This window comes from Tinamus guttatus, unplaced genomic scaffold (assembly GCF_059628265.1).
Source record: "Tinamus guttatus ecotype Peru unplaced genomic scaffold, ASM5962826v1 Tinamus_guttatus_pri_ptg000410l, whole genome shotgun sequence".
Taxonomy (NCBI): domain Eukaryota; kingdom Metazoa; phylum Chordata; class Aves; order Tinamiformes; family Tinamidae; genus Tinamus; species Tinamus guttatus.
In genome coordinates this window covers 680,280-693,248 of record NW_028288944.1, presented here as the reverse complement: position 1 = coordinate 693,248, position 12,969 = coordinate 680,280, and the positions used below count along the sequence as shown (strand labels likewise).

The 12,969-nt window shown below is 40.3% G+C and overlaps 1 protein-coding gene across 1 annotated transcript in view; it reads right to left on the bottom strand.

Moving 5' to 3' along the window:
• Window positions 1-3,899, bottom strand: part of PALM2AKAP2 (PALM2 and AKAP2 fusion) — a 121,597-nt gene extending 117,698 nt beyond the window's left edge. Inside the window, exon 1 of the mRNA XM_088531369.1 lies at window positions 3,236-3,899. Coding sequence (XP_088387495.1) covers window positions 3,236-3,280 — 45 coding nt within the window. The 5' untranslated portion in view covers window positions 3,281-3,899. The remainder of the gene's footprint in view (window positions 1-3,235) is intronic.
• Between the last annotated feature and the right edge of the window lie 9,070 nt (window positions 3,900-12,969).

The window sequence follows — 12,969 nt, the reverse complement described above, 5'->3', positions numbered from 1 at the left end:
GATGGGCACCGTGGTTATTTAAGGTAAGGCTCAGACACAGGTCTTAGGAACAGCGTGGGATGATGGAAGGATTTATCAGTATCTGCCTGTGGCATACACAATACTTCAAGTCGGGAGATCTGATGTGACCTCTACTAAAGTAAAGCTTTAAAAAAAAAAACAACCAGCAACTGCAGGCAGCCATAGAGTTCCCCATGTCCCACTTTGCATTTCTCATCCTAAATGGAGAGAAAAGAGAAATTACTTCACTAGTCATATCCTCACATCTGTTTCTGGATGCTGTAGCATCCTCAACTTGCCATAGGGAATTTTAGGAGCTTCTGAAACAGAAAGATCTAAAAATCACTGACTAAGCACTTACCATGGTATTATTAAAAACATACATTTAAAATCTGTATTTTATCAGAATTGTACACTCTATTTTTAATGGTTTATTTAGCTGTGTAAACACTGGAAAAAAATAGCATTCAAGTGCTCCACCGTCTTTCATGAATCACTAGCAGCTCTCTAAGAAAGGGCAAAGTCCGTTACTCAGTTTACAGATGGAAGATGAATGCACAGAGAGGCTGAGTACTTGCTACTGGCAAAACAAGTGACTAACTCATGTTCACCACGTTTTTGACTAATGTTAGACCTTTTTTTTTTTTCCTCTTCTCATTACATTCTCTCTGTTCCAGACAGGCATGCATTTAAAATTGTGGTTATCCAGAATAAGAAACTACAGAGCTCTCAGAAAGGTGTTGGTCTTCTGGAGCAAATATTCATATTTCCATGTTTGGATTTTATTTTCCTTAAGTATTTGGTGGTACACACTTAAAATCTACCCTGCTTCTCTTCCTGACTAGATCATTTGCCGTGGTAATTACAAGCATCAGTACAAGCAACTGTACGGAGAAGCATCCATGACCATGAATAGAAGCTTATTCCTACTCGCTTAGCATTCAGTGAGCTTGATCACAGAGTGCTGCAGCAAGCTTCTCCTTCGCTTACTAAGATGCTACAGCCTGGTTAAAGCTTTTTTCCCACCCGTTTTCCACAGGAAGCACCAAGCTGAACTGAAATACCACCTTTTCCATGCCTGAGAAGGTGAGGATTGACCTTATATTAAGTAACTGAGGAACACCATCTAACTCATGCCATATAAGTCATCCTGATGGAGCAAAACTTACATTAAAAATACACTTTTCAGCACTTGATAAACTTTTGCAGCAATCCAAGTGAGAAAAGTAACCTCTGAAACTTGTATGGACAACTTGTTGGTCTGCAGAACATATAAGTAAACAAATCAGTTTTTGCACCCAGATTCGATCTTAAAACAAGGCTATTTCTGACACTCAGAGTCAGACACAGTTCAGTCCTGAAATCAAATTCACTGTATGTATTACTACACTATATTTATAGTCAGTCTAGTAGACTCCATAGAAGTAGAACCCGTAGAGGAGTATATATAGAAGATCTAGAGTCCTCAAAAGAAAAAGCATAAATTTAATGCAAAAGGCTATGACATAGCACATAGCAATCTCATATCTGTTATGGCTTCATTGATGTGAAATGCAAAGCACCAAGAAACACAGAACCTGAGTCCCTTGGGTACACAGTTGAAGTACCTCACATGCAGTGGAAATGGATGCCAGTTGGTTTTCTGTTAGTTATATAGGAGACAAAGACAGAAAATCATATACATATACACATATATATTTTGATCTGAAGACTTTTTTTTTTCAGACTCATTCATAGTGGTAATACATTTATCACTTCCAGAGTACACTGCAGTGTAATTCTTCCATGTTTGTTGGCACAGAACTCCCAAGTCAGAGACAGTTGTGAGAATTAGCTCTAGAGGAACGTTACTAATGCTTTAATGCAGAGAATTAGTAATGCATAGGTTGGTAGAAAACTTCCAGAGAGCTTTCTAAAAAAAAGCAGCAATTTTCCACTGCTTGAATATTAGCCATAATATTTTCCTTCCATAACCAATGATATCATTTGATCTTACACAGGAAATATTTTAGGGAGAAAAAAAATGTGTTTAGTGTAACGTTGGTTATTTTAAATCTCCATGGGTCTGTTAGCAGAATGACAGACTGTAGCAAAACGACTTGGTACAGCAGCAGCCATTCCTCTAAGTACAAAGAAAATCTATAGCCTGCGTCAGCCATAGTAAAACGCAACATCTGTTGATCACTGGTGATCCTGGGGAGGAGGATCTGAAAACCCTGGAGCGTTCTGCCGTTTTCTGCCTTTCCACGTGGGGTCTGAGCAGGCTGGTCATGGGCACGTCCTGTACCATCCGCCTCGACACAGCTGCACTGACATCCCTGTCGCGGAAAAGAGCTGATGCCGCTCGGAACAAGGGCCGGCTATGTGGGGTTAGCAGATGAGCAGCGCTCGCAGAAACACTGCGCTTTTCACGGGGTGTGTTTGCCGTACCAGATGAGCTGGCATTTTCTGTATGTCATGATAAGCGTGGGTTTTAAATGCCAAGGCCCCGTCCTCACTCGGAATCATTGCCCTCCAATGAGGTCTGCACCAGCTGAGCCTGTCGCTCACCCCAGGTTGGATTTTAGCAGTAAATGAGAAAATAAGTGTTTTAGCTAAAAGGGGGCAAAATTCTGCCTAAGCTTTAGCCCTTGGCAAGCTGCAATTGAGCAAGGGATTTGTCTCAGAGCATTTGCTCATCCATGGAGCTCAGGTGACAGTTTAATACTAGTAGATCAAATAATCAGGCAGTTCCAATAATGGATGTTTTTTATTTGATTGTGTTAGCAACTAATAATATTGGAATTATTTTCTGCAGTAAAAGCCACCCTGCAGCAGATCATTTTGGTTTAACTTCTTAATCGGCTTAGCTAAAACTCCCACAGCGTGAACACATCTTTTTTAGCAGAGTACTGATTTTCTTCTGCAATCTCCCCTCCCCGCTATTTATTTCTCTTTTTCTTCCACATCATCTGTCTTTTAAGCATACCACTGTGCATTCGCATCTTTTTTTTTTTTTTCCTGCACGTGTCAGCTCAATGCTGACTTCATCAGAACCCTCATTCTCAGCCAAATCCTTCAAAACAGACTTTAACCAGTCATTCCCCAAAGGAAAACTCCATGCAGAACTTCTCAAAAGCCATGCTTCCCAAACGCTTTCCAGCCACTGTGCTGGAATCTCCCCTTGCTTCAGTAACTCACAGCTCCCCCAGCTACACAGACAAAAGAGACAAAAAATAAAATGAAACTGACTTACTGCTATGGCTTGGAGCCTTTCCTTGTGCAATTCTGCCTCCGCCATCCTGGAGAGAAGGACACGAGAAGGAGAGAGAGGGAGACAGCAGGAAAAAAATATAATAATAAAAAAAAGAAGGAAAGCAGCACACAGGCTGCGGTCACCGAGGGGAACTCGGTTACACCACAGAGTAATTGCAGAGGAAGCCGAGCTCCTGCGCAGTAGCCGGCCACTTTTAGAGGCACTGCAGACCAGCTCGCGGGAGGATCATTTTAGTCCCTGGACCGGTGCCTGCCTCGCTGCCTGTCTCCCAGCTGTATTGCTCGCTGCATTTCACTGCAGCTTCTGTGCGCCGCTGCTGTCACACAAGCCATGTGTGCGCTCTCCGGGCGGCGGAGCGCAGGGAGAGCTCGCATGGCTATGATTTTTTTTTTTTTTTTTTTTTTTTTTTTGCATTGACGTCTCAGCTCTTTTGCTCCTCCTATGGAGCGCTGGGTCACGACAGGAGCTCTGCATGGGGAGATGGGGAGCTTTGCGGAGTGAAAGCGCAGCAGTTTGTGGCTGCTCCAAGAGCCTGCTGCAGAGGTGGGTCTTCAAGAGCAAGCGTGCGTGGAAGGAGAAAGGTATATGTGCGCTTCCTGCATGCATTGCACATGAAAACACTGGAACAGCATCACCGGATACCCCAAAGTGACAAAACAACATGTGAAACGTCTGAGTGATGACCTTCGGTGTCTTGCAGGCAGGGAAAGAAGCAGGTGGGGAATGGAAGGGAAGCCTGACCTATTATCATGAAAGCACCCATTACTTCATGCATTGTCTTTGGTTTTTGCATGCTTCGCTAGTAACCTCCACATATATCTTTTTGTATCATCTTGGAGCCACTGAGCACTGGAGGGCTGACAGCAGCATCAGTATCCTGCTGCTGTCCCTCTGTGAGGAGCAGAAGTGCATTTTGCAGGCTGTAATTTTGGTTTTGTAACCACATGCTGACAATAGAAGAATTGGGAAATTCCATCGTTTTGGAGGAGGGTGCTCTGGAGGTCACCCTTCTGCCCAGCTGGCTCCCATGTGCCTGCCCCTTTTTGTACCATCTGGCCTGGCATTTTTTTACCTCTCTGCTTGCTCTCTCTCTCTATTCAACCTCCTCTTCCATACTGTTTCCACCTCTAGTATATGTCTCCTATTGCAGATTCCTTCTAAAGGCAGTGGCAAGTCCCAATGTGCTAACCCCAAACTCTCTGCTCTCTCAAGTCCTTCCACCTCCTGATCCCTTTTCCTTACAGATGCCAGTGTCCTTGCCTCATGCAAGTGTGTAAGAGTGATTTCTTGCTCTGCTCTGCCTCCTCCAGGAAAGAAGTCTTTTCTTGGGCAGAAAAATCACAGAACATTATGTAATTCAGGTAATCCCTGTTGTCGGAAGGTATGTTTTTCTTGCATTATCCCAAGTGAAGCAGTTGTTGGAGCCCAGGGTGGGCTCACAGTGATGGGAAATGCAATGATTCCATCTTAAATCATCCATCTGTCAATCTTCCAGCTTAGTTTAAATAATGTGTTGGATGGCATCTGTCATATAGTTTATTCACTCACTTTCAGCCTCTTTTTCTTTTTGCTCTTTTCAGTGACCTCATATTGTTGCTTATGTTACTACAGCTGGTTTTGAAATATCCTGTCACACAGGATCCAGACATCTATACTCCTACATACACACAGAGAACACACATCAGCCACTCCTACGAACACTTGCAAGTTATGCTGTTAAATCCACTCGCATGTTGTGCTGGTAAGCTTACCCTTGCAGGGAATTCTGCTAAGAGCTACATCCAGCAAATTCAAGGGCATGCCATTGATGTTAGCTGAGGCTGGGGCAGCAAATTCAGCTTTGCTAAATACTGTATTTTTCTGCTCCTCTATTTCACTGAAATGCGTGTTGCGGGAAGGGGACACTTGTTCCTCAGGAGAAAGGGCTCTGAGGGGGGCTAACACTAATAACACATGGGCAACCCAAACACAGCACTGAATTCATCTTCAACACCCTGTAGTAGCCCATACAGCCCACACTTTATAAATTGGACCACAGTGACAGAGGATACATTAAGGATGCAGCCTTTTCTTGTTGGTGAATTTGAAATACAGAGGAAAAGTTGAAAGTAACACAGCAAAACAATCACTGGTTTTCATACACCATCCTTCTTTTGTGTTCATTAAGGCACGTTGCGCAGGGAAGTGTGAACCCTTCAGTCCCTCTCTCAGAACTCACAAGGGCGAAAGGACATATAGGACATGTTTCAATAGATCATGGTAAGTCTGAAAGGGGTATGCCCAATGGCCTTTTGGTTGAAGAAAACTGATCAGAATAAAACAAAACAAATGATTTTTTTAAAATTTTTGAACACTATTTTCTTTGGGGGGGGGGAAGTTTAGAGAAAAAAAAGTAAAAACGTGTGCTATTTTCTTTCTTTTAGGGAAGCAGAGGAGTGTGATATTTCCAAATTTTTAAGATATTAAGAAAATTAGAGATGATGGGTAGTGGAGAACAGTGGAGCAAACAGGGAAAAGGATTATAATATAATTTGTTAAGTAGGTAAAAATGAAGAAGAAATAAAAATAATCCATTTTATTCTAATGTCAGTATAAATGCTGTTCTTTTCACTGCAATATTTAAATGAGCAAAACTGCTAAAGAGTGAGAATTGCATCCCATTTCTATGCAAAACAGATTTTTATTTTCATTTTTTTGGAGAAGAATGAAGGAAACAATCTGTAATCACTCTTTATTGCTAGAGAAGGTCCTGAAAGCACTCTGAGCTATGTTCAGGTTGAACTTTTAATCAGACAGGTCGAGCAAATTATAGAAATGAGGTTGCTGTTCTTTCCATGGAGATGTACTAGATTAGGAAACGTTCTACTTTTCCGAACTTACTTTGTTTCTTGACAAGCTAAGGTCAGGCCCATCATTGCCTGCCTATGACTAGAACTCTTCTGCGTGATGTCAGGCAGATTCTCTGGATAAAACCTTTGGCTCTGGGTAGTCAGTAGGATCGCATGAGTCTACTGAAACACTCTTTGGCCTGAAGACTGCTTAAAGAAGGCACTCACATACCCATGATGGTCAAGAGGATCACCTCAACCACTGCAAATGTATTGACGTATTTTTGTGGTGACAATTTAGCGGTTGGGTTATGGCAGTTGTTGTCAAGAGAACAGAGCAAGGAGGAAAAACAGGCTTCACATTTGTATTTCAGCTTGTTTAAAAGGAGATAGTTCTGGCTCTTGCAATTACCACATGCCAGCATGTTGCTTTGTGCTATACTAATACTGCTCTGGCATCCTTTTTATTGTCAAGAATTCCTCCCTGGGGTGTATTTGGACCATATTATTTTCATCTAAGTTAAAAATCTGAGGTTTGACTAATCTGTTATTTATCTTTCTTATGAGACTTTGGACTCAGTTGTTGCATTAAAGTAGGTTATGAATGAAAAATTCATCTAAACCTTTAGATTCCCGAGCCCATCATCCACACACACTTTTTGAACTTGCACAAACCCAGACTCTCGCACAACAAAGCCTTCAAAATTCTTGGCAGTGGCACCATCCGGCATTTCCAGAAGAAGCCACTTCATCTGCAGTTTTGATATGGGCTCTCAGCCTCTTCAAGAAACAGCTTCATGCAGTTGCTGTTTCTCTCTTTTCAGGCTGCTCACCAAGGGGAACAAGAAGCTGCAGCACCAGGCGTAGTTACTTGGGCACCTTGAATCGTGGTAAAATTCACTGCTGTGAAGGGACCCACACCCCAGTGCACCCAGAAGGGGCCTAGGGACAACATTCATGCACACACATTTCACTGCTGCATTTCATATCACAAAAACAAGAGGTGACATGCCTGAAATTGAACATGAGGGCAAAACCTACACCTTTCAGTCTCTGTCCTATAACTGCAAAAGCTCACCCATTTTTATTTTATTTTTATTTGAAATGAAGGCAATGGAAGATTCAACTTTTTTCTTCCTCTCAGTTTTGCCACTTGCTCTCAAGAAGTGGAACTGCAGTGTACACAGCAGGAGATGACATTGTTTGAAAAATAAAAAGGTAGAGCACAAGGCTTTGTTTTAAACTTTCCCAAGACATGAGGCGTATGAATAGGTAAACCATCATTTATTAATGAGTGTACCCTATTAGGTTCTTCAATGTTTGCTTGTTTTTGTTCTGCAGCAGTGGACAGTTTGCAGCAGGAAACCCACTGAGCAGAAGGGTCTCCATGCAGTCACTCCGGCAGTGAGGAGGAAAGTTCCTGTATGGGCTCTTTGGATACTGGTCTGTGAGTGGAAGAGACCTGTGAGACCCTTACCAGAGCAGAGGTTTCCAAGTAAAATGGTGTCTGCTGTGTGCTAAGCATTCCTTGTAAGTGATTCTGCAGGCAGCAGGGCTGGGTGCAAGAATCAAATGCTCCTTGAGCTGTAGTGTCCTGACAGACCCTTGCCATGCTTAAATATTGATTTATTGAACACCTTTAATCATTTGAAGGAATTAACAGAGCATCATCCTCTGTGAAGGCCAGAGGTTTGGTAAGCCAGGAGATTGCCTGTTCACCATGGCTCTCCTTGAAGTAGGGAGAAACAGCAAGAAATGTTTTCCCCATTTCTTCTTTCTCCTTTCTTTCCTTCCCTGGGAGCTGGGATTACTTGAAGCTTTTCGGGTAAAGCACAGATGTGGTGGTGCAGCCTTAGCACCACCTTGTCCTGTCCTTTTGCAGGGACAACCATGGTGCCAACGTTCCTTCTCCTCTGGATTTATGTGCTCTGGGACACACTGCTCTTGGCTGCCTGCTGCTGACTCACATATCCAGCCTACACCTTGCTGCAGTACCCAGCCCAGTGCCTCGGGAGCAGCAAGGGACGGGAGGACCTGCAGAAGAGAAACTTAAGACAACCCTTCCCTGAATTCAGAAAATCCTACTTAGTCCTCACCTTCTACTTCCTATCTTCAGTGCCTCTCTCATCCCTTTGCATTCAGGTGGGAAAAAAAGGGATGGAGAGAGCAAGTAATATAGGGATGGGGAGAGCAAGTAATATAGCCAGTATTATTGGTGCAGTGTGGAAACATAGCTGTGTATAGGACCACTCTTCACTGCAAAGGAGAAATGGTTGAACTCTTGTAGATTCTGGCATTTCCCTCTGCTTTGCATTAAAACCAGCACAGATTGTAGCAAGAAAGCCCCATTTATAGCATCATTTATTTCTGTTCTTGTGCCTATTCTTCCTCCTCATATATATCTTGTTCTGTCTGCCATATACTAGTACATTCAAATTCACAGAGTCCTAAAAAAATAGTATTTTCCATCAGGATCTGTTGTAATCTGCCTTAAAATCTATCAAACATTCACTACTGTAGTTTGTGTTTGTAAGACAGATTTTGTTTCAGAAGTGAAATAGTAGCTAAAGAAGCAACATGCAGTCCAACTGACAAAAGCTAATGAAGAGATGAAAATAAACTATGCACCAAGAGGTAAATGAGGCCTTGCAGAAAATATATTGGCCAAGGAAGCAAAAAATTGTCTTTTGCTTCTGTTTCTCCTATATCCTAAAAAAGATAGCAATGCCTAATGCCTCTTTTTTAAAGAAACTCTTTGCTCCAGATGCTTTAAGTATTTCTTATTTTGGTCTCCTAAAGATCTATCGGTACAAGTACACGACAGGACTGGCATTTTACTTGCAATACATTGTTTCTGAAGCCAAGAGTAGTAAAGAGCCCAGTCTACACCAGTAGTTTTCCATAATGACAAGTTTACAACTAAGGTTAAAGGATTATGCAATTTACAATGGCATGTCTGCCTCTTCTGAAAGGAAGACAATAGAGAGAAATGTCTTCAGCAAGCCTGCATACAGCACGTAGTTTAAAGGTGGGCACTTCAGGTTAGTACAACCTAGATGGAAAATGCTTTGGCACTGAAAGAGGTGGAGTTTTGATTTTATCTCTTTGGCAAAAAGGAGTAATTCCACAGATTCATATCAGTGACCTGGCAGTATTCTGAAAGAAGACTTAACTCAGATCAGAATGTGACCTGTTCTTTACAGCTATGGTTTTGGAAATGTTCCACAAATCTGTCCAATAGCCTCTGACCCAGTAGTGGCACTCCTTAAAAAAAAGGACTCCTAAATTACAGATTTTTTTTTAGATCCTGTTCGGTCTTTGGTTCTCTGACTCCTGAAAATGGAAAATTTTCACCAAAATATTGTATTTTTGGCCTTTTAATCTCTTCTTCTAATCATGGCAGAAACTTATGCTAGAGAAAGACTGCAGACACCAGAAAACAACTTGCTACTTTCTGGAGCTTCACTTGGAGATTATTCTGAATTTTGGATCAGTCTACATTAAACCCAGACTTGAGCAGCCAACTTTAGTTGTTAGCTGGGGAATTCATTATGTTTTTCACAGCCTGAGGCATCCACAAGATGCCAAGAGTCTGCCGTGAACCACTGTAACATGGAGCAGCATGTATTATGCAAAGACACTGCATTGCCTTTGTACAAGTCTTTTCTTCCAGGGATCTTTGAGGCTTGTTTCTTTTTCATAGTCTCACATTCAGTGTTAAAGATAAGCATAATCTAATGTCCCTTTTAAGGGAAAGGTATCCTCAGCAGTCTCTTAATCAGAATGGGGAGACAAGTATATAACAATCCCGTTAATCCTGTCTCAAGACTAGGGAAAGATTTGGTAGGTATTAGGAAAAATCCTAATAAGATTTTTTGAGGAAAATCAGAGTTTCACTGACTTGCTGTCTGTGTCAGTCTAACAGTATTATTTTATACTTTAATATTATTAAGTCCAAATTATAAAACTGTTTTACATTACACTGCACCCTACATATAAGCCTTGCTTATGAAGCTGTCATTAAACTGGTAACTCTGGTGTACACCTAATTAGGAAATCATCTTTTTGTCTTGCACCTCTAATGTACCTCAAACATCTTGTCTGATTAAGTACCTATTCAGAAGAACCTGAGAGTCAGCAGTTCCTGAAATGACATTTAACGATGATTTACAAAGCAATCTAAATGATTGACATTGTCTTTTGCTAAATTCAGCAAAAAATGAATCTTAATTATCTAGAGTCTAGACTGCTATGAAGATCGCTGTCAAGATGTCTTACGTTTTAAGCTGCTGCATATATTCCAGTTTTGGAATCTGGAAAGTAGAGTGCATAATGTTTCAACGCTAAAAAGTCACATGACTATGATGGTATCTGGGAAAAAGCCTTCCACTCTAATCCTGAAAAGTTCAGTAGAGCTCCTTCTTTTAGCTACGTCTTAATTTAGTACTTAAGCAGGCCTTTCACCTACCTCCAGATTGTTCTAGCTGATGTACCCTGTACTGGGGTTTAGCAAGGTGTGGAGCAAGCCTGCAAGTATTCTCAACCTCCCGGTAAATTCAGACCTCCTCACAGAGGTCTGAGGAAGTACTCGTCTATGGTTAGGGCAGCTTTTCCCAGGGTTGGCAGGAATGAAGTGAGAGGGGGCCCTTCACGAGGCCGGGACTGGTTTATATCACGCAGGTAACATAGCAGAGCCGACCACGGTAGTTGCATGCTGTAGGCATTAGTTCAGCATAAATTAAAATAAAATCACATAAACAGAGCCTTCTGAAGAAATGCAGAAGAAAATGACATGGCAGATTATTAATTTAAACAAATAAGTCTTTTTCTCCTGAATAAAAGCTTGTGCAGAACTAGAGTCTTACAGACTTTTCCTGGGAGGTTTGAATTAATTTACTGAAGGTGGAGAAAATACGTAAGTTTAGGCAAGTTTATGCTGCTAGACACTCTTCAGTGTGTAATATTTTGAAATTCTTGCGAGAAAGGTGAAGGAGTATTAAACATTATTTGTATAGTATAACTGTTCATAATGTTGTTACTCAATGTGATCTTTTACTCCGTGAATTCTTTCTCATGTGAAAGATTTTCTCCTTTTTTTTGTTCTTTCTTGACTTTTTTATTTTTGATCTATTTATTTTATTTATTTGGGGGGAATGCAGGTTTTTTTTTTTTTTATTTTATGGACACTCACAAAAGGCATGAAGAGTGCTGTAGTCTCCATCAGATCTATCTAGGCAACTTGATTTTCTGCACATTTTAGACTGCTCCTATCATGTAAAAATGCAATTGTTCTTTAAAGGCTGATTAAATACTTTGAGATGAGATTTGGCAGGAAACAAAGTGTTCATTGATGCTAGTGCACAAGGAAGCATACGGTAATGTTTTATAGATGTTTCAGGATTCTTCTATCCTGTGTGCACTTACTTACATATGGTTACAACAGAAGTTAATATCATATGTGGTGTGTAATTACGGCATGGTTACCTGAGCCCTGGAGGTGTCTGTTTTAAACAAGATTCTCATTAGATCTTTCAGCTACCAAACTACTTATTGCTAAGCCCTAATTCAGTTACACTGAACATACAGAGATTGATGTTATTGTGAGAGTCCTATTAAGCACTTGCTTAGAACACTGGAGCCATTTTAAAGAAGGGACTTTTAAAGTTGCATTTTGGATTCTCATCTGATCTTTTTAATATTTTTTTGACCGATTACACACAAAGAAAGATATAGGAGTGTGACAGCATTTGCAATTTATTTCTTCTGAAGCATGTAGGTGACAATTTCGAGCTCTTAATGTTTACTTTGAACAACAACAATGAACACTATGTCTGTCTGTCTCCGAATTACTAGTGGTAATTACAAGGGGATTTACTTGCAAAACAAATCCAAAGCTAAACCCCATTAGAAAAAAAAAAATTAGTTGAGTAGATCAATAAGCAAACATTCTGCAGATGTAGCTACAAATCTATCCCCTGTAACTTGAAAGTCACTACTCCTTTCATAAATACGTTTTTTTCCTTGCAGGACTTTGTTTTATCTTGTTTTGTTTTAATGTGAACTACTTAGTATTGGAATTGTTCACGATCTTGCTGTTTTAGGAAGGATGAGGATAACTTGAATTACCTCTGTTGTTGCAATGCCACAGCTACAAAAATTAACTGAATATTTAGCAATTAGAAAAAAAAAATCATTAATTGCAACTCAGTGACAATTTTTAAATCTAGCTTGCCTGCAAGATCTGCATTCATTTTAGTGAGATAAAAAGATTGAAAAAACATTCTCTCTTTATTTGCTGAATTTCTTAATTGCCTATTTTTTTTCTAAAGGTGAAACTATATATATATTTAGAAAAGCATTTTGTAATCTTTTGTGCTTTCATACTAAATAAATGTGGTAATGTAAATATGTGATGTAATGTATTTTTCATTTTTGGTATAAAAAAAAGGCTTGACATCTTGCTTATTATTGGCTGCAAAATAATAGAACTTTGGCTGGAAACTGACAGTCTGGAGAATAAATGTGTATTTTATACTGCTTCCAAAATACTGTCTAACTGAACTTTGTTATACTGGTATCAAACTAAGTTTGCAGCCTTCTATTGGTTTATAGACAATTTGGATTATCAATGGTAAATTGTGGCGAGTAGATCTGTAAATGAGCTCCATGAGTACTTCTTTCAATAGCTTTTTTAGGGCGGTTGTGCCATACCCACCATACCTGTTATTCAGCATTGCTGTAAGAGCTTCTGTTTAATACTCTAAGCTGCCGATCTCATTGCCCAGCTGCAAAATTTTGCAATGGGAATCAGTCTTGTAATTAGTATGAGTTCAATACCCAAGTAGCATAAAAATCACACTATTGCAGAAACAATATAGAATTTTT